General features: G+C 36.4%; 1 protein-coding gene and 1 long non-coding RNA gene across 3 annotated transcripts in view; both read left to right on the top strand.

Moving 5' to 3' along the window:
- Window positions 1-7,379: 7,379 nt before the first annotated feature.
- LOC129794509 (uncharacterized) overlaps window positions 7,380-22,216 on the top strand; it is a 57,555-nt gene continuing 42,718 nt past the window's right edge. Inside the window, exons 1-2 of the mRNA XM_055835261.1 lie at window positions 7,380-8,213; window positions 16,230-16,265. Coding sequence (XP_055691236.1) covers window positions 8,202-8,213; window positions 16,230-16,265 — 48 coding nt within the window. The 5' untranslated portion in view covers window positions 7,380-8,201. The remainder of the gene's footprint in view (window positions 8,214-16,229; window positions 16,266-22,216) is intronic.
- LOC129796335 (uncharacterized) lies at window positions 13,278-15,406 on the top strand. Of its 2 annotated transcripts, XR_008751214.1 has the most exons (5): window positions 13,278-13,453; window positions 13,698-13,885; window positions 13,955-14,187; window positions 14,319-14,360; window positions 14,437-15,406. It is a non-coding gene; the product is annotated as an uncharacterized LOC129796335 (long non-coding RNA). The 2 variants fall into 2 exon arrangements; XR_008751215.1 differs by having other exon boundaries at window positions 13,282-13,885.

The raw sequence follows: 22,216 nt of genomic DNA, 5'->3' as shown, positions 1-22,216 counted from the left end.
CACAGAATTTCCTCGGAGCTGACCACGACGGGGATGGATTGCTGGGAATCCCTGACAGCTGATGATGTGTCAATGTCGCGCTTCATGGCCTTGCAGAATGCGCTGGGTGGCACATCCCACAACCCAAGAGAATCGATCCATTCGATGCCAAAGAGATTTGATTTGGTTGCCGGGGAGACAAGACATCTGCCCACAATCTCTTTGTTGATGAGACTCACACGACACTCAATTTCTCCATCTATGGGAATGGGATTTGATTGAGCATCGCGCACAGTGATGGAAGCTGGGCTGAGACGGGGTTTTCCAAGGATTTCCCATGACTCGTGTGAGATCATGGACATGTCGGCTGCGCAGTCATATTGGAACTCCATTGGTGACCCGTTGATGAGAGGCACGAGAAATTTTCTATCGACTTGGTGAGTAGAAAAAATTGCGTTTGCTCGTGCATCGAACTTCCGTTGGTTGTTCTTGGAGAATTTCTTTTTGTCTGAACTCACTGACCCCTCCGGATGCCGTTGGTCATCCCGGTTGGGTGGACAATAGCCTGTCTTGTGTCCAATTTTGCCGCAATCAATACATTTCGACTCTTTGTAGGTGCACTCAGCCACAAAATGCATTGCTCCGCACAAAAAGCACGGACTTGGAGGACGCTCTTTTCGGGGATTGCCATTTTTGCGGACTGCTCCAATGAATGCTGGTGGAATGTCGACTTTGGAGTCATTTTTCACGTTCATCAGCCGTTTAGCTTCTTCCAACATGAACTCCAAATTGATCGTCCCTGCGGGTTCCGTCTCCAGCTTCGTCAGCAGCTGCTCACGCACGAGAATGTATCTGTCGCTCTGTAGGCTGAGGACGAACATCAGTGCCTTGAAATGGTCCGGCGTGCATTCCTGCAGCCGGAAATCCTCGCAGTGACGATTGACGACGCCGACATGAGTGGCAAGGTCATCATCGTCACGAATCACTAACTGCAAGCACTTCCTGCGGATGCAGAATAGCGATTCTCCGCGCCCGAAGAGTTTCTTGAGCGTCTCCACTGTCGCCGCAAATGATTGTTCTGAGGGGATTCGTGGCAGGATGTGATTGGCATATCGCTCGTATGAGGGTGCATCGAGACGCCTGAGTAATAACCGAACTCTCGCAGCGTCATCCAGATTCCTGCCGTCCTCGAAGAATGTTGAGGCGTAGCGTTGAAACCACGCACCAAATGTCAAGCTCTGGTCTGGATCGTAGGAGAACATCTGAATGCTGCGTGAAAGTGCCTCCAGTGCCACTTCAGAAGATGTAGAAGCCTTCGTGTCACGCTGGTTCTTTAGCTCCTCTGCATCGTGACCATTTGTCCCAGAATAGTCTCTAGAGTAGCGGTGGACATCCTCGTCTGCCAGTTGTTGTGTCGTTACCTTTTTAGAAGATGATTTGTAATTAATACAATAATTGGAGCCTCGTCGCCGTAGGAAGGTTCGCACAATAAAAGATTTAGGCTTCTACTTTGGCTTTAACTTCTAATTCAATTTATTTAAAATTCACGAAATTTACAAAGGTCAGTGAGAGAGAAATTCAAGTGGAGTAGCAATGGTTCGGTGATCGTTATTTATACCGTCAGGGGGTTGGAAATCTCCCGTTCCCGGAAGATGCGCGCGTCTGGGGGAAGCGCGCCGAATCGAATATCGGCGGGAGATTTGAACGCCGATATTACAAAGTCCAAAAAGTACTTAATTCAAGCCTAATAAATAAGTACTTTATGCAAATCTAAGTAATTCGTGCTCATACCAAGTTTGAGCCCGATCGGACAACATTACATTTTAGGTGGTCACAGAAGCTGTTCTATTCTTTTCTTTGAACGAATCACAGCTAAAAAGTATTAAATTCAAGCTTAAAATGTATTTTTAACCGTATAATTTAAACCGTAAAAATACTAGGTATATTTAATCCTATAAAGTACTAAATTTAGTTCTAAAAATTATTTAATTTAAGCCTAATAAGTACTAAATTCGACCTTAAATAGTGCTTAATCCAACACTAAAAAAATACTAAATTCAATCATAAAAGTACTAAATTCAAGCCCAAATATCTTAATATATAAAGCTGAAAATTTTGATTGTTTGTTTGTTTGTGGCACATTAACTCCTCCAAAACGGCTGGGCAGATCTTGATGAAATTTGGTATTGGGGTAAGGGGGGGGAGTGGGCCTGGGGTGCAGTGGATAGAGCGCTTGAGTGCGCATCCAAAGGTCGCCGGTTCGAATACAGAACCCGGCAACGCGCCCCATCCGCCAACGTGCAATTAGATCACGTTGACCGGTTGGATCAGGAGATTGATACACTCCTATCCGTAAAATGGCCCACACGTGGTAGTATCTAGCAAGGCAGCCCACTACTTCTCCGCAAGGAGAACAACAACATCATATAGGGCGGCCGGCCCTGTTCCTATATGGGACGTAGCGCCAAAAAAATATATATACACTACCCGCGAAAAGTTTTCGGGCAAGGCTAAAATGGGATATTTTTGAAGGCAAATTTTAAGTGGCTATATCTCTGGCTGTGATTAACCGATTTTCAAAAATTTATCAGGTTTGGAAAGGTGAGAAATGTACCTTTTCAAAACTGGTAAATTTTTGAAAATCGGTTAATCACAGCCAGAGATATAGCCACTTAAAATTTGCCTTCAAAAATATCCCATTTTAGCCTTGCCCGAAAACTTTTCGCGGGTAGTGTATATATAGGGGGGGGGGGGTCAATACGAGTTGCAAGCGCTATATGGGATTCCGCCCCAACCCCCCTTTATAGCGCCCCCGCAGAAAATTTGTTTTTTTTTTCCCATTTTCTACCTGCTGAAGGGTCAGATAACGGGATTTTTTTTATTTTCAAAATTTTTCAGGGTACCGTATTATTCATCCCCCTTACTTATATACGCCCCTCTTTTATAGCTTAAAATGGAGTTTGCTCACATGTGATTGGGGGCTCGGGTTGACTAGTTACTTTATGTAAGCCGAAAAATTATTAAATTCAAGATTAAAAAAAGTTATTCGGACTTTTGTCCTAAAGATGCTCAAATTTGTGAGAAAAAGTTTTAAAAAGTACTAAATTCATGCATAAAAGTACTAAATTCAAGCATAAATGTACTAAATTTACGCTCAAAAAGTAATAAAGGCGTGTTATGTGATAGAAGTACTCGGATTATTTACCAATATTCGAATGATTTTCTCAAAACAACAAAATATTCGACAGATAAACACCCCCTGGTCAAAAACTAACATCCCCAGAAAGTTCTTTATCCAGATATCTCAGATTGTAAAGCTTGTATTAGTAAAGAGGCAGTAGAACTAGGTTAACTGAATGGTAATTCCTTCTGGTACACTGTCCCCCCATGAAAGTGTCCCCTTTGTATATTTGACCCATCGAGAGCAATTGCAACCTATTAATTCAATTAAAATATCGAGCAATGGACGCTTTGTGACTTGTTGCATTCAATTAGTATGTTGTACATGTGGGGAGTAATACTCGACTAAGGACTCATCACTTGAGTACACTTTACTATGCATGGACGATTGTCCAATTTTCAACCCAAAGAGGTGAGCTATGTATACGTAGGTGCTTCATAATCTCTCTCAGCATCTCTGCACTTGAGGTACTCATCAAGAGCCCAATTAGGGACGAGACGGTTTCGAGGAGTAAAAAGCCACAATATGGGTCAGTTGACAAAATGGAAATTGCATAATTAAATAATGAACTTGCACCGGGAGGATGCTTTTAATTGAAAAACAGAAGAATTTGAGGTGGTTAACATGCAAATAGAGATGAATTGAAGAGTATTTTCAAACTCAAAGAAGAAGGGAATTCATCTTGGTTCAATTATGTTGGATATTTTCTTATTTTCCCTCTTCTACCAAAGTGCTCAAAGGACGAATACATTGGCATTGATAACGAACCTATCTCACCATTATCTCTAATCAGACATACTACCTATTATACTTAAGAAAAACCATAATTCATGTATATAGTCTCCCAGTCAATTAAGAGCATTTTGTAATTTTGTGAAAATTACCTGTGCATGTTTAGGAAAATTCTTCGGTGGAAATTAAATGCAAATTGCTTTAACTACCGAAAGCTATAGGAAAAAAAAACATTAAGGCAAAATGTTGTAGAAAACACTTAAAGTCGAAAATATCCTGACAAGGAAATTCAACACCTTTTTCCTTCGACTTATTATTTATTCCATTTTATTCTAATTATTTTTTAACGTGGAAATCCTATCCGTCCGAAGTGTTGTCTTGCTCATCATGAAAGCTATATAGCCATGCGATGTTGTTGTGTTGTAGCAGCATAAGCTATGGGGTGAAGACGAAAGCATTAATAAACCGTAAGGACATGGAGAAGTAATTTTGGGTATCTGCCCCAAATTTTCACCTCAAACTCCTCACCACGGGGAATTGGATGCTTTTTGCACCTGATGAGGGGATATTCCATGCCGCGTGGTGGCATCATCACCACCCACATAACCCCGTGAGAGGCTGATGGGGGTGGCATCCCAAGTGCAATAAATTTCCCGTAATGGTCTCCTAGAATTGTCCTGATTTTTCTCATTTATTGCCCCACTAACAACTTGCAATCAACGCGGAAATACACCACGTGGATGGCCTAGTCCATTCTTCGCGCACATCCTGTGCGCTAATGAAATGCGATAAAGCTGTTCGTGTATGGCTTTAAGTACTCACAGGTTGGCTTGCATTCATGCAAGGGTGGAAATTTTAATTTTCATCCCGCCTCCCCCCCCCTCCTGTCTCGCAGCTAGTGTGCACCTTTTGCCAGGCATTCGCTGTATTTTTGGGACAAGCGACAGAGGAAATTTCCACCCCAGCAAGATTGCGGAAAATATTCACTGTACTCGCTATACTCCTACACCACATATGTGAATGACTTGTGCATGAGAAAGCTCATGATGAACATTGTCTCTCTTAACAGTTGACTAACCCAGGGAAGTGCATCCAAAAATAATGTTCTGCACGATAAATGTCACTCACATTGCAGAAAGCTCCGGCTAAAAGTTCGCTCTCTTACCTCCCAAAATATTGCACATTATGAAACCCCCAACCACGTTTGAACTTATAACTTGGCAAATAAGGTCAGTGAGGTAGAAAAAAAATTTACAGGAAATGGATATGAAATGAAAGCTTCACTGGAAGCACCTTTTGCATGAGCAACAAGATACGTGCACGTGGGAGCAAAATGTTGCTATAAGAAAATATAGAAGTTTCTTCTAATTGACCACATTTAAGGTTATTTCTGGTTCAACTGTTTCTTCAAAAATAAATCTCAATAAAAATAATCAAGAAAGGATTTTTCCAAATGTTAGAAAAAAAAACGATGAAAATTTTAAAGAAACGTCAAACGTTAGAAAAGCATTTTAGCAAAGGAATTGTCAAACAATTAAAATAGAAACGTCAGACGGAAAGAATTAATGTAAAGCCTTTAAGTATATAGATTTATATTTAATCGTCACGGATACATTTTTAGCGTCCGGATGCATTTTTAATCGTCACGGATACTTTTTAAAACGTCACGGATAAATTTTTTGGCGTCACGGATACATTTCAAAACGTCACGGATACATTTTAAAACGTCACGGATACATTTTAAAACGTCACGGATACATTTTAAAACGTCACGGATACATTTTAAAACGCCATGGATACATTTTTGAACTTATAAGTTTTTAAAGTTATTTAAGAAATTATATTATCTAAGAATTTCTGATTGATTTTCAAAAATTTCTTTGAGTTGAGTAACCAAATTTCTAAAATAAATTTTGCACACTCTCATTTATATGTGCGAATGGGAGTAAGAAACTCCTGAAATACTTAGCCCGGGTTGGGTCTTTTACCGCCAGATTGTAAGACCCCATTAAAAAGTTAGTGCAACGCAATCCATCTTCATTGAGCTGAAGATTTTAAACACCCTTCTTGCACAAGAATTTCTCTCATGCGTTTGCAAAAGAAGAAATTGCTCGAGAACGTTGATCATTTGAGGATCGCTCGAAAAGTACAACCAATGAGGCTTACTGAAAAGGACCCACAAAAAATTTTTACAACCAGACTCACGTTCTGCCACCTAGGTATTGTGCACCATTTTGACCGTTATGATTGACGTTCAAATTCCTCGGTTGTCCCTCTACTTATATCGTCCTCTGTGGTAAAGCCATAAAAAATGAACGTAAGGTATTAGAAAACACATGTTTTTAAACGCTGGAAAAGAATTGTCAAATGTTGAAAATGAAATAGGTATCAAAATGTTTGTAAAGAAATTTCTTTTTAATTCATTCTCAACATTTTTATATACAGAAAAAATCATTAAAAAAAATCTTGAATAGATTTCTTAGCTGGGCCTCTGCTAGGAGAATTTTTCTTTCAGTCTTATTTAAATCATGCAAAATTTTCTCTCAAAAACTTAAAACCTTTTTCGTAGCAATATACCTACCTTACAAATATTTTCATGAATATTTTAAATCAAGTTTTTCTGATAAAAATAGAATTTTCTTCTAAGCAATTTTTTTTCTTCTCAAAAGGAAACATTCATCTGGCGAAAAAAAATAATTTTCTGATCAAAAGCTTTCTTCTCATGCATGACTGACAGAAAATATCTTGAAATCTCCCTTATCTGCAGGGGGGCAATAACTATTGCGATCATGGTGCAGTTGCTTGCGCTCACTTGCGATCTTGCGATCACTTGCGGTCACTCCATATAAAGATCGCAAATCTTGCGTTCATGGTTCACCTTAGGCCATAGTTATTGCCCCCCTGCTTATCTGCGATATTTAATAGAGATCTTAATTTAGAACTTTACGTCATAATTCGTACGTAAGACTTTAGAAATTTTTTTGCAAAAGATAACAGAATTAGTCCTCAGTTTTCCTCTATTTTAATTAAATTAAAATGGCCATTGCAGGCCATGATTGCACATTTAATTATATATCAATTAAGTTTACTACCATTTCACATTTCTTTTAATCCTTGTTTGCTGCTGAATTGTTTAAATAATGAATAAAAAAAATGTACAAAAAGCAATACAAATGAAATAAGTCCTGAATATTTTAAAAACATTAAACAATAACTTGGAATTAATTATTTAAATTAAAGTAAAATCGCGAGCTTTATGAGTGTGCACACCAGTTGATTTACATTATGTTCTCAGTGGAGGCGCCAGGTAAAGCTTGAAGTGGAGACGCCTGGTACCAGGCGTTAAAGAGCATGAAAAAAGCATAAATTCAAACCATTTGACGAGCTTTTTTGGGTGGAATTAGCAGCATGCAGTTGCTCAACTTCTCGTATTTGGTGGTGGAATGAAAGTCTGGCGTTCAAGCACTCGCGCAATATTCGTCACATCAGTGCTGAGCTGTCCGATGAGGCGGGAACACGCATTTTTCCCCAGCTGTCCGACTGTTGAGTGTGCCTCTAATTGAAGATTTTGCGAATTGCACTTTTGTGCCGCTTCTATGTTCCTCGGTTTGGCCTCTCCTGTCCAAGGACACTAAATTCGTGTCACGTTAAATATTACATCGGCGTGGGAAAAGAGTGTTTACGTGTCGTACGACAAGTCGGCACTACGTATCACCCGAAAGGTGCACGGAGTTTATTTAATTCTTTTTCTTCTCATTGTGGAGCAAATAGTGCTGTGACGTCATGTGTTGACAAAAATTTGTACATGAAACTGTGAATCCGTGGTCACTTTCCATTTTTGGTGATAAACATAAAATTCAGAGCACACCGCTGTTGGTGGAAAGTTACTATTTAGCACAACCACGACGAATTTTTTTCCACAAAAATAGTGCTGAACTTTTTGGGGAAAAAAAGTTTAATAAAGGCCAACAAAGGACACAACATTCCCTCCCAAGAGTGATGTAGAAATAAGGATAATTAAGTGACTGCACCTGTTCCCGCCTGAGAAAATCCCTCACGTGGCCAGTATTTTTTTTTTTGCAAGCACACATTTGTCCGGGAGTTTCCCCGCATAGCATTTTGCACACATTAGTGACTAATTTTTACATCTTCCGTGGAAGCTGTTAGCCCCCGGGGGAAAATATACAAGAAAATTCTCTTTTTTAAAAAAAAGTGAGCGCGAGGAAAATTGAGAAAAATTGCAAATCAACGTGGGACAAGTGGAGCACGCTAAGGTGACATCGCCGACAGCTCGACGGTTTACAATTTAATGGTTTTCATGGTAAGTCATGGCTCATACCTCCGAAATTCCCATATGTTTTATGAAGAGAGATCCACCAGTGAGAGTGAGAACGAAACGGATGATGGAGTGAAAACACGGCTCAGAGAAATAAAAAAAAAACAAGCCACAGAGCGAAGAACAACAATGACACAAATTACAATAAAGCACATATACAATTTCCTCCTACAATTTCATGGCAAGATTAGTCCGGCGTGAGTGTGAGAAGATGTGCCATCTCTCTCGCACTGTGAATAAACGCAATTTCCGCTTTCAATTAAATTACCAACGTTTAGTTGAGATTTATTGTTGTGTACGTTTTTTTTTATTATTTAACTCTTTCACCAAACAAAATGTCCTGATGGAGAGACCGGGCAATCGACTCAAATAACGATGCACCAGGCGCAGCACAAAGCGCAATTGAGCATTTGCCAATTATGCTGAATTTAACATGCGGATGAAATAGAATTGAATTAACTAACACGACTGACACAAAGATTTGATCCAATCCCAAGTGCAAAGGAATTTATTAATATTAACTTTGAGGTTATGGTTACACAACGCGTGGGTAGATGTCCGCCATTTTTTTTTTCATTTCATTTTTTTTATTTTCCGTTGAATTCAGAACATTTTATCGTTGAAATTGATTTGTCTGAAATTTGTAAAGAAAAATGACGTTTCTAACAGTAAGTCACAAGTAAGTTTGATGTGGAGAAATAAAGAAACTTCCGTGGACATGTTAGGAGACTGAAAGATAAAGGATCATTAAAAGGATGTATTTTGTGAGTTAGAGGTAGTATTAAAATAATTAAAATATAATTATTTGAAAAAAATATTAAATGATTTAGAAGTTGAATGCCAATAGAAGTGTAAGATAAATTCGCGGAATTTATCCATAGTTTTCCCTAATTTATCTACAACGTACAAAAATCAATTAAAGCGGCAGTTTTATTTCTTTATACTTGAAAGAACTGCCAATTGAAAACCTTAATGGGTACAACTGTTGCCAGAGGTTTAAAATATCCTTTGTATCTTAATTTATTATTTCTTTTTGTAAGAAATTTCCAGGGAGTCTTGACGGAAATGTCTGAGCATTTTCCATAATTTCTCATGCTAATTCAAATTATTATTATCAATTGTTTTTTCGTTTATGTTTGGCATGTTTGGAGTTTGTATTTCATGGAAAATGTCCATTTATTATCTGAGACATTTGTTCCAAAATCCTGTTCTTGCGAAATATTTTTATTTCGACATTTTTTATATTTGCAAAAAACATAATTAAAAAGAAATCTAATTATGTTTTTAAGAAAATATTAGTGGGATTTTTCTCTATAGGATTTCCTTGTGGTATTTGTATAAATTATTGTTGAAGGAAAAGAATTAAATTATGATAAAAGATAATTTATGGACATGTCCATGGAAATGTCTGATAATTCTGCAGACTTTATCATACGTTATTCCACAGTTAAGTATGGAATTTTTCAATTTTTTACATTTTTCTCTACTTCATCCGTATATGCTATCTAAAGAAAGAAATTACTAAAGAACTTTGCCACTATTGTTGTTCTCCACCCTCCTTGAACGTTCCCAAAGAATATCTTATTGGTGTTGTCTACTAGTGTCACATGTATTGCGGTATACGATGAATTGAAGTGTAAAATACACCTTTAGGAGTATATGGAGAGAAGTTTATGTAGAAGATTGGACACGGCGTACAATCTTTGTTTGCTCATTGTGTACCGTTTTGCTTGCATGACTCCTCTGTCTTGCAAGATTAGAGATTCGATTCCCACGATTCCTCACCGCATGGCGCGGGAGGTGAATTTGTGTGTATTTTGAGATTGTGCTGTTTTGCTGCTGAATCTTCTCATATAGCCAATCCACTCGATGCACAGCACAAATCCACTCTCTCTAATCACCAAGTCCCATCTCATGGATACTTTGTTGGCGAAAATCACTTTTTCAGCATCTCAGGGTGGAGGAGAGAGATTGCAAACGACACTTGAGAGTCACCCGAGAAAATGTGCTTCCTCATACAGCAATGTGGGTGAATATTTTTGCGCAAGATAGGAAAATACAACTCCGAGGGCATTGAGATTGCATATCTTCGTGCCCAGAGTCAATTGCTTGTTTTATATACTCTGAAGGGACTCATCAAACTCAATTAAAACCATCACGAAAGCTCACTTCCCACGACCACTACAATGCAATTTTCTATGTACATGCGTTTCTGTTGGGGGAAATGATTTTTTTTTGTAGCAGTTACTCCCTTCACTACAAATTATTTAGTTAAATAAAATAACCCCTGTTGGTATTTATTCTATTTAGAGTGATTCCATTCAAATAAAAAGCAGAAAAGGTGCTTAAATAGAGGATAAATAGCTTTCATGGAAATTCTCCGCGGAGAAATCATTATTTATTCCACGTTTATTTACACATTTGCTTCAATAAGTTTTCCATTTTAATTATTTATTGCTTTAAAGCTCAATTAATTAACAATTTATAAAAAAAATGTCCTAGAATATTCTGTAATATCCATCACATCCTGGAAAAGTCCTATGACAATCCTTGTGACATATCATGCGGCATGTCATGTTACAAAAAAGAACTTTACAACATAATTCCTCCCGCAATAAAAAAAACCCCAACTCGCGGCTTTAGTCAATTTTCTGCATTATATACCTTTCAATTTGCGAGAATTGGCAAGACATGTGAATGTTAATGAAAATGCAGTTAATTGGAAGATAAACGCAAAGTGGCTGTCAGTTGGGAGACACTCAGCCAGAGCTTCTCAATTGGGTGCCATTGCAGCAAAACAATTGAGGGGGCATTGCAAAATAATATTTACAATTTTTTTTATGCTTAAATGAAAATTGTTAATCGGCAGCCTTTGGCGCGCGAAATCCATGGCCCCATTTGCTACTATATATACATTTTATATATTTGAGCGTCTAATTTAAATTTTTGAAAAATATAACGCTGCACAGAATGCCCCCCTTACCCTCCATTTTAAATCTTCCCGCCGTGTATGCGAGATAAATCGGCCGATTACTTAATTGGGCTTACCGCAGTCAGCGAGGTAATCAATAAAATGGCCAATCCAATTATATTGTTTTATTGGTTGTTGCCACAGCAAAACAAACACACTCCGGGACAAAATGCGAAATGCAATTTATGCGATGTGACGAGAGAAACAACGGGATTTTGCAGCATAATTTCTAATCACAAAAGCTTCATTTGCCATTCCCCGCATGCGACGTGATGGCCTCTGATGGCAATTCCGGCGGGTAAGGCACATTGAGCCAAATAATTTGAGAAAATAAAATAAATTGCAGATCTTTGCTTCGGGTAAAGAGGAAATTTAAATTATGTATGCCAAAGAGCTTTTATTGAAGTTTTATTGCAAATTCTGGAGACAACTTTCAAATTGCAATAAATTTTAATTTAATTTTTTAATAAAATTATAATTTAAGATAGAAAAAAATTCTATAGATATTTTGCTTGAAATTCCAATTAAAAAATTCTTTTATTTTTTGTACAAAAAATTAGATTTTCACAATTTGAAAAGCAAAATTAATTTTATCAATTCAATCTGTAAAAAACACATATTAAAACGATTAGATGTGACTATCATTAATTTGGTGGAATGAATTTCTTTTCATTTTTTAAATAATTTTATATTCACGAATGCAATTGAACGTTAGATTAATTTTTAATTCCTGCTTAGATAATTATTTTTTTAATTTAATTTTTTTAGTCTTTTTTTGAAGTTTTATCTATTCATGCTGATTTGCTATCATTCTTTTCAACGATTTACTTTTATTCTTTCAATCGATTCTTTTCTATTTTGATTGTTTACCTCGTATACCTTTTGACTGATTCATTTGAATCCTTATTGACTGATTCTGTCTGATTCACTTCAGTTCTTTAGATTTATTCACTTTTATCTTTTTTGAAATCAATGCACTTGTGACTGAATAAAATCATTTTTCATTGTATTTTGACTGAAGTATTCAGTTAAAATATTCTATCATTCATTGATTCAGTTGTTTTGGTTTAGTTTTTAAATTACAAGTAAATCTTTTCTATATTCCACAAGTTAGCATAGTAGCCATCAACAGAAGAATAACATAATAAGCAATCAATCCAACTACAAAGACATTCGGCATCATGTGTGAACAATGTTGCATTTCAAATATTTCTTCAACAAAGTTATTTTAGCGACAAAATGGTTTTGACTGGGCGAAAAAGGCGCTTAAATACATACATTTCTCATTTGAATTATTCATAATTTAATCTGAAAGTCTCTTTGGGAGCTTGAAAACTTCTGCATGTGTGTGTGTGCGCGCAATTTTAACCCATTTGGTATGAAGTAGAGAAACAAATAAATGTTTGATCAATGCGATCGTGCACATTGCAAAAGATTGAATTAAAATGCGGTCGCAAAGGTATATTTTCTCAAGCTCCGATAATCGCCAATTTATCGTGAAGTGCATTTGCAATGAAAGCACCGCGGTGGTAGACAAAAGGTGCCGATTGGACCACCCTGTGTGAATTTTTTTTTTTCATACCGCCACAATCAATCCCTAACTGGCTTATGGGAAAACAAATGGTTGGATGCCATCAAATGTATTTTATGTTCAATTAAATCCCATCTTATAAAACTTCCATATAGCATGGGGGGCTCACTGGTTGCAGTCGCGATAATGTGGGAAAAAGACAATTAGCACTTTTTGCTATGTATGCGCACAGCCCCATGCGACCAGGTCATAAATCCACCGTGTTCAGCTTGAATTGTGCGATAGTTGCTTTTATTTATTAATTTTCTGTGTACCTCTGTGTGGAGTTTCTCCGTATATGTTGTCAACCTTTCTCCGTCTCTCCCCCAAAGCACGTGATTTTTATCGTGAGCTTTTTTTTTGAATAGTTTCTTTATAAATATACAATTGGGAGCCCCGAATGAGCTTCATGGAAAGCTCTTTCCCTCTCCCATAAAAACTTCCATATATGTAGTAGACGGGAAAATGGGTAGCAATTGAATTTTAATTAATTTTATTAGTATCCCGTCACCGTATGGGATCGGCTCGTCGATTCCGTCGGCATTAACATCCGATTTCGTAAACCGAAATCGGTCCCGATGTCAGCCGATCATGTCGGTGTCTTTTAAATAGGTCGATTTCGGCTTCGACGTCTGCCGATAACGTCGGTATGTCAATTTTTTGGTGCAAAAGTGAAAATATCAGGTAAGTTTTTCTATTTTTTCATAAAATAATTAATTTAGATGCAGAATTAGTGATAAATGTAAAGAAAAGTTTAGTTTTAGATGCTATATTATGTTCAGAACATGGGAGATTCTGAAAATCCGGCCAATAAATGATGCAAATCTGCAATTTAATATTTGGCTTCTTGGCGTCAGTGTTTTTCAGCTCCAAATCACATTTTACTCTCATTAAAATTAGGTAAATTTTATTGAATTTTTCTTGGCAGGATCTTGATCCTTGCCGTGTGTGATGATTTTAGATTTATGGTGGAAACCTCGTGCTGCGGAATCATCGACCAGCACTGAGTGTTCTGGGCAGGAGGGATTACCCATGTGGTGAGGAAGTTGGTCTGGTGATCATTGGTTCCGGCTCCGGAGGCTGGCTGCTATTAAAGCTGCCCAGTTGGGGATTAAGGTACGAAACACATTAAGTTTGGTTTGTTTCCTTGATTCAGTAAGAACTGATAAATTTCTTTTTATCCAGACCGTGTGCATTGAGAAGAACGACACATGTGGTGACACCTGCCTCAATGTGTGATATATCCCATCGAAACCTCTCCTCAATAATACCCATGGACATTGCGCAGCTCTTCAAGAAGAGGTGCATCTCATTAAGGGCTACGGGAGTATCACGTCAGCCAAGGAAGTCACCGCCAAGACGGAATCTGGCTAAGAGATGATTGCAACGGGAGCAGCAGAAGTCACCCCATTTCCCCGGTAAGTCCGCATTATTATTTCACGGCTGCCTTTACTCATTCCAAGCTATCTTATGAGAAAGGAGTTTACACGTTTCCTTTATGTAAAATTAAAATTAAATTAAATAGTAAATTTTGTCGATTTTTTTGCAGACGGATGGGTCGAAAGGTCATAAAACGAAGGCTTGAAAAATGGTACGTTACTTAAGAAATTATTTTGTTTTTAATTTATCTAGAAATTAAATGTTTTCTTGTCTTTCTATGCCGGAAGCCTCTACCAGATATATCCATATCAACGTACACGCGACTGTGACTTTTACAAATCCACGTGGGAAGCTAGCTGCCCCTCAGAGGGATACCATCGAGGGAAACATCCACAACTCTGCGTGGGAGTCTAGCTGCCCCTTAGGGGAATACCGTCGGAGGCACCAGAGGCACTCGCAATTCTTCAGTATTAATAAAAACGACGTTCTTCAAGCTTCCATCGTAGAAGATCTTCGTGTTACAGCATGCATCATGGGATTCACATGCAGATAAGCCCAAAATTAATTTACCGACAGGTTTAGTAACAGATATTTCCAAATTAGGTTAGAAAGATCAATTCTAAGTCAAAAATATTAAACATTTTTCGTAAGAATTTCTTAAACTCTTATTTTTACTGAATCCATTAAACTTAAAGAAAAATTTTAAAGCATTCGATATAAAACATGTAAATTTGTAGTTTTTGTAATTAAATTCTCTTATAATTTTGAAAATATTTTTAGATATTCAAAGAGAATATCTTTACTAGTTGTCAGAACTATTATTGTATAATTTTTCGAACTTATCGTTCTCTAGATATGAATATAACTCCCGGAAAATCTTATTTAGACTTCCTACGTACCCTTTTTGCAAAATATTCTTTTTTTTTAAGATAACAAAGAATCTTTTTAGGAAAACTCGTGAAAAATCATCATTTTTTGCTTCAAGTTGCGTAAAAATGTTGATTTTTTATTTATAAGTGATGATGATGATTTATAAAAATATATTAAAAACAAAAAAATATAACTTAATAGAAAAATATTTCAAAAGAAAAAAATACAGAGAAAAAAAAATAAAATTAAAAATTAGCAATAGGAATTATTTCTAATTTTCTTAATGAAATTCAACTGCAGGCGAAAAATATGTAATTTTTATAAATTTTATGTAAAATTGTTATTTTTTTTATATTATATTAAATAAAACTGAAAAAATAAAGAAAACCCGATTTTTTAATAAAAAATAGATCGACGGTCTGCAGACGGTATCGGTTGTGACGTCACAATGGTAGGGTCGATTTTCGAGCCGACTGGGGTCGATTTCGAACCAATTAATTGACCGATTTTGCACCAAAAAAAAGTCTCACGGGGATAGGGCATTCAATGTTAAATGTCGGCAGTCGAATCGATCTATGCGTCGGCATATCGTCGATAAATATGCTCGATTTTGTCGTTTGATATCGACTCGACATCGACAGATTTACGGTGACGGGATGGAAACAATTGCTGCTATAGCTGGAATTGCTTATCGACCACGCCCTCCTGCTAGTCTCGAAGTTGCTGCAGAAAAAAAAGCTACTCGCTGGTCTCACCTGTTCGACTCTATTATGTTGGATTTGCAACAGAAATTAAGCAAGTTGCGGCTTTTGTGTGCTGACTTGGCTTACCTTTTTTTCTTCCCTCTCTTTATTCCACAATCTCGCACTGTTAAGCAGGTTCTGCTAAATGTTGTTGTTCAGCAAAGTTTGGACTTTTTCTCTTAATTTTTTTTATTGTAGCGGAAAATCGTTTTAAAATAAAAAGTAAGAAGACGAAAAAAGTTTAACAATTTGAATTGGAATCAATTTGGTAGAAGAAGGCAGACGTTAAGACGTCTGTGTTATAAATTAAATTTATTCAAGCACACTGCAGAGCTTCATACCTTGTTTTCTTGTCATTTTTTTCCCTTTTTTGCCTTTTTCTCAGCATATATTTTATGTGATTTTTCTGTATTGTATAGTACCACAACAGATTCAATGCTCAACTGGTTATTTTCTTTTCATTGCAGAATGGACTTGGCCCAGACCCTCTGCCAGCCAAAGAGGTAAGAAGTCAATGGAATTTTTTTTTTTTTTTTTGGAGGAAAATAAACCACAATTATCTTCATATATGTACGTATAGTACATTAGACTTTCAACGCTTCACAAAAATCTTAATGAAAAAAAAAAGACAATTCTCATTGAGTTCAATTAGCATAAAAGCAACGACCTTGTCACCTTAAACCTTTTTTTTCTGCATTTTCATACATCAGCATTGGGAGTCGATTAATCTATCTTGCTGAATATTCTGAGAGAAACTTTTTATAGATTAGAGCGTAGATAATCGCGGCATTTTTCACAGATTTCTAATTAATACATCAAAATAGTCGTCTAATGTCCCTAATTGATTTTTTTCCATGCTGCAATTAATGATCTCTCAATCACTTTATATGAGTCGGAGCCACTATATTCTCAAACTACAATTGTGATTATCTAATTCAAAGATTTAATTACGCTCCCATTGACAACATAATGGCCACTCTGGGGTTCTTTTTGTGTCCTCGCCATCAGCCAAATATTTCCGGTGTTTTGTTACGAAAATTCCCATATTAGCAAAATGTTTTTTTTGTCCGTTGTAGTGGTGTTTGAAAATTTTTGTAAATGGGGTTTGTTAGTACGGGCGGGGTATATAGAGGTGTATTAGCTAGTTGAGAGTAAAAATCATCGAGTACACCTAATAAATAGCAAAACTGGATGTGTAATAGCGTTTTAATAGCTAGCAATTATGCCCTTTATTGATCTCTTAAATATACAATCTTCTCAGCGCCAAGAGTAAACTCATTAGTGTCTCTTGGAGCTGCTGCTCCTATGAAGCTTTGCCATTTATTAATAACATTTTAATAAATTGTTGTTCAATGCCGAACATGGTTCTGCCTCGCACAAGGGGGGAAAATTATGTACATGAAAATTTTCATGCTAAACTTTACACCTGGAAATTCTTCTATGTCTGTACCTTATATTATTACAGGGGAATTAATTTGTGATTTATTATGTTTTGGAGACAATTATCTTTACGGGAGATTGTGAGATTGACTCACTTTCCTCACATTTGGATGGAATCAATGGGAGACTTTTCTATGGGAAAAAAATTCTCAAAGCTCTGGAACATATTTTCTTAATCTTATGTGATTGTTTTCTTCATTAATTCTATACAGTTGTGTTTTGAAGAAGTATGTTCACTATTTTTTGAGTTTAAGCCAATATTCGGGCGTTTTTTTTACGTTAGAATGTAAGAGATGTGTAGACTTCTTAACGACTGTTGGATATTTGTTGAAATTTATTCAATCGGCATAGCAGTCGAGAGGAAATAAGACGCAACTTTTATGCTTCAGCAACGTTTCGCCAAATTTATTAGCATCATCAGGCTCTATTGTACAAAGAAAATGATTTGGAAAATACAATTTAGTTTGGCGGGAAAATTACAATAAATCTTTACGTGGAATAGAGATATGGGGCGGAATTCACTACTCAGTCGGGCTTAAAATTTTAATTCGTTATTGAAGTTTTAAGTTAGTTTCTTTTAGTCTGACTTAAAATTTTTAAGTCGAACAACGATTAAAACAATGAAAGTGATACTGCGAGACTCTACTGTAATTTTTAGGTTAAATAAAATGAAAAAATTACTTATTTTCCCGATAAAAATTCTCACTGGAAAACCTTTTAATCTTGTAAAGCGCAAATTTAAATTTTCTATCGGATAATAAAAGATTTCCCAATTTTCCTAGAATATTCCTCAAAAATTCCTTCTTATCCTATTTCATTCAAGGAAAAGGTGCTAATCTGTAAATCAGGTAGCATAAATTAAAGTAGAGAGAGGCAAGAAAGGCAAACAGTTTTAATGATAATAATATTGCAATGACAGCATTAAATTTCCCCACACATTTACACGATGTGTCCCCCCTGTGTACATACATATAATGTAAATTGAATATGAATGGAGGTTCGATTTTATTCAATTATTCAACAGCAGCAACAATATGTTATTGTTAATTTGTAATTATGAGCGAGTAATGTTACAACAGTTCGTGCAATACACATGACATCCAAATGTGACACTCTGAGCTTTTTGCTTTTCGCCTGACATTCTCCACTCCGTACACTTTTAGTGTATATACAGACAGAATGGCACGATTTCCATTCTATTGGAGGTGATTTAGTAGGTGATCGATGGATTTTGCGGGATATACTGCCATGAAAAATTATTTGAATGGCCAAAAAATCTCATTGATTTCAATATTCCTTCTTTTGAATGTTTTTTTTTGTGTTTCAATCAATGATCAATTGATGAGGGTCTCCTTAGTTAAGAAATTTTTTGAATATATATTTAGAAGCATTAAAAATTCGTTTTGTAAACTAAAAATCAAAATTTAAAGATAGAAAAAGATAAAAAAAGATAAAACATTGCTGGATTCGAACCAAAGACCGTGAGTGTTCTAATTAATATTGCTACTCATTGTGCTAAAAGCAGCATCATCAATTCATTTCAATATTGATTTTGCCTTTTCCCTTTAATCTTCTGTGCTTTTCCGTTTGCTTCAATTAAAAGGGAGAATTTTCAATTAGAGCAATGAAAATATGGGAGGAAAATTAATATTCTGAGAGACAAACATTTATTTGTGAGTCTTTCCAATTTATTTTTTTCCAACCCCATATTGATTTGATTGACCTGCATATCAACAGCTTAGGGGGGAAAGCTTCGTGTTTTCAATTTTCTCTGCATTTTCTGTTTTTTTTTTGCCATTGCTTCTACCTGAAATGTTTAAAGCACAATGTAGTTGCAGTTTGTAATCAATCTCGTCGCGTATGTGCTAATCCGACACATTTGTTGGTGCAATTATCAAATTAATTTACAACACGACTCAAACTCATTAAATTACCGTTTAGATGGTGGCATTACATTTCACTTTTTGCATTCCAATCAACTCGAACTTGGTCATTTTATGCTCTCATTGGGTCCACACGGCGATAAGGAGCATTATGCAGGTGAAGCAAAGTAGAAAAAAAAGTTCGTCTCGCGCGACATGGGTGGAGTGCATAGCGGCGTATGCGAGGGGGGAAGGGTGTCCATTTTGTACGCGAGTCGAATTTAAATAATATGCAAGCAACCTGACCATATTCGACAAGTGATTTGTGCCATTAAACTCTATTGAACAATAATTATGTCAATAATGGTGTCTACATACAATTTCCATGTTGTTTTTCTTCATCTCCCCATGTTACCGTGCGATATAATATTTTTTTCCGCGCAGTCACCACAACATGGTGGATTGTCGCTGCGGTGCAGTAAAGGGGACGCCACATGGAGTGATTTAGAGTGAGAGGGACAGTTGAAAGAGACAGTTTGAAGCAAAACACTAGAAAAAAAATGAAGGCAAAGTGCTGTGGACAAGAAAACTGCCGGTGGAAATCGCCATGTTTCACCATTCAAAGCCTTGCATTTTTCACTTGTGTGTCTCTCCTAAGCATCCACTTACACCATATATTATACCTCCCCATAGTGTGGAGCAGCACTACCTAAATGCTCTTTTGCACAATTCCAAAACACACATTATGCAGATTTTATGGACCCATTTTGCACATTGAACATTGTCATGAGATATACCCACCATGTGGATCATAAATCTATGCATTAATGTTAAATTCAATATATTTTGGATCCAAGAATCAATTGGACACACAGGGTTGTTTTACACAGAAATGGAGCCATTCCAGGGTAGTTTCCATGCCATCGTAGGCACCCCAAACTTCCATCAATCATGCGTTTATATGGCTGAATTTTCATTGTGGGGACATTTTTTTTCACATTGCTTCAGGCAATTTTCATCATGTGCGACCTCCCTGGCAGACTTCCATGTTGGGATATTAATTTTTCTTGTAGTGATTCACATGATACATTTGGTCCATTAAATAAGGATGAATTTGTATGATCACTATGTGCTGGTTTTGAGGAGACAGGGGGATGCCCAATCCCGAGAAATCAGTACTTTTCGTGACGCAGCGGTTTCTTCCGATCAAAAGAAGGGAGCAATTTGCACAATTCCACTTGCAATCGAAAGTACATTTAATTAGCTTTCGATTGATCCCTATCTCATCATCGAAATAACATTATTAATATAAAAAAAGTTAAAGTGTTTCTCGGGAATCGGTCGAGATTGAGCGAGATTCGAGAATTCCTCATACATTTTGTTCAACAAAAAGTGACTTTTCTTCACAGAAAATGAGGTTATACCATCCCCTTGTGAGGAGAAGAATATTATGTATTAGTGCTTAAATAATTACAAGGTCTGCATGATGACAAAAATTATTCATAGAAAGCATCAGAGCATCCAGTTCCAGAGATTTCCAGAAGATAATCCCAAAAACATGAAATAATGTCCTGATCATTTCATGAAGCATCTATGAAACATCAAGTAATGTCTATAAAACATCAAAAAGCATCCAGAAAACCCCAAAAGAAAATCTTGAAACATGAAATAACTTTCAGATAATTTTATGCAGCATCTATGATACAAAAAACACATAGAAAACATAAAACAGCTTCTATAAACAATAAATATTACTCATAAAATATATAAAACACCAAAATATTAAAACGATAAAAAGCATAAAAAAAACCTTTGAATAAAATTCAGAAAATTTGAGTAACAAAGGCTAACTTAAAATAGCGTCGAGAAAAATTCAATTAGCCTCTTTGAAACATCATAGCAGAAGCATCCAAAAAAATCTAAAATCATCAAATACCATCAACAAAAAATCCAAAAGCATAAAAACATTAAAAAAGCAATTTTTTTTCTAATTACATCTGAAAAATATAAACTCCCAAAAACATGAAATATCATCTAAAAAATTTCACGCAGCATTTTTTGAAACATCAAGGAAACATTAGAAAGCATCCAAAAAAACAATATCAAGAAACATCATGGAGTTGCAGCTTAATTAATTGTTCAACGTGAAATTGAGCAAGCAAGCCCCTTACAAACACAACAGATGAAGCATCCAGGAAATTCTCTTTGATTCGCAGATGATCCATCGAAGAGAAAAAGATCATAAAATTAAAATATAAATACCTACACACGTAAAAAAAGCTCAACAACCTTAAATGCTATCTCCATCAACAAAAGGTATTTCCCCATCAGCACCCACACGTGGCTGTAAGCGACACATCGTAAAAAATAATACGTCTCATCGTAAATTGGTTTTAAATTGAAATGAAACTGTCCAAAAAAAAACGTTCATTCGGCGCACGAATGCCAATCAAGTCATTGAGTAGTGTGTAGTGACTCGCCCGAACAATGGAGTTTTAGCATTTAAAAACGATCTTGTCAACGCAATTTAGCTGTCCAATGTAAAAATTTCTCCACCCACCACCTGAAGTTTTGGAGGTGATGAAAAAAAGCTCAACAATTCAACTGCCCTGCTGACAATAATAACTCTATTAATGATGATTTTGAATGTCATGTTACTTGTGTTGAAATAATATTTTATATCGCACAGCAATAGTCCAAATTGGCACATTTTGGTGGAATGGCGCAATTTGCGTTGTATTTTATGGCTTTGTGTACAAACGTAACGTCAAAGAGATTTTTGGCAGTTTCGAGGGCGGAGACTCTCTCGGGGGATATACCTGAGCGCAAGACGAAATCAATGACTAAATTACATGTGTTTTGAAAAGGTTTTTAATATGAAAAATGACTTTGCTGAGACTGGAAACTTTTTTTTTCCATCAGTCCCTATGTGCGCGCATAAACATTGAGCCATAGCACACCTGGCGCCTCCACTGTGTCACTCTACCTGCGTGCTTTCCCTCCACATCGATTGTATTGCCGTTACGACTTTGAACTTAATTGGCAAAAAAATCCCCCATCACACATTGTGTAAGAGAAAAGAATACAGAAGGAAAAAAAAAGAGTACGATGGGCATGCAACCTTGTCCAATATCACGCAAATGCGTGCATCA

The sequence above is a fragment of the Lutzomyia longipalpis genome, chromosome 4, assembly GCF_024334085.1.
Source record: "Lutzomyia longipalpis isolate SR_M1_2022 chromosome 4, ASM2433408v1".
Lineage (NCBI taxonomy): Eukaryota > Metazoa > Arthropoda > Insecta > Diptera > Psychodidae > Lutzomyia > Lutzomyia longipalpis.
Note: the sequence above shows the minus strand (reverse complement) of the source record. Positions and strands in the feature narration are given on the sequence as shown.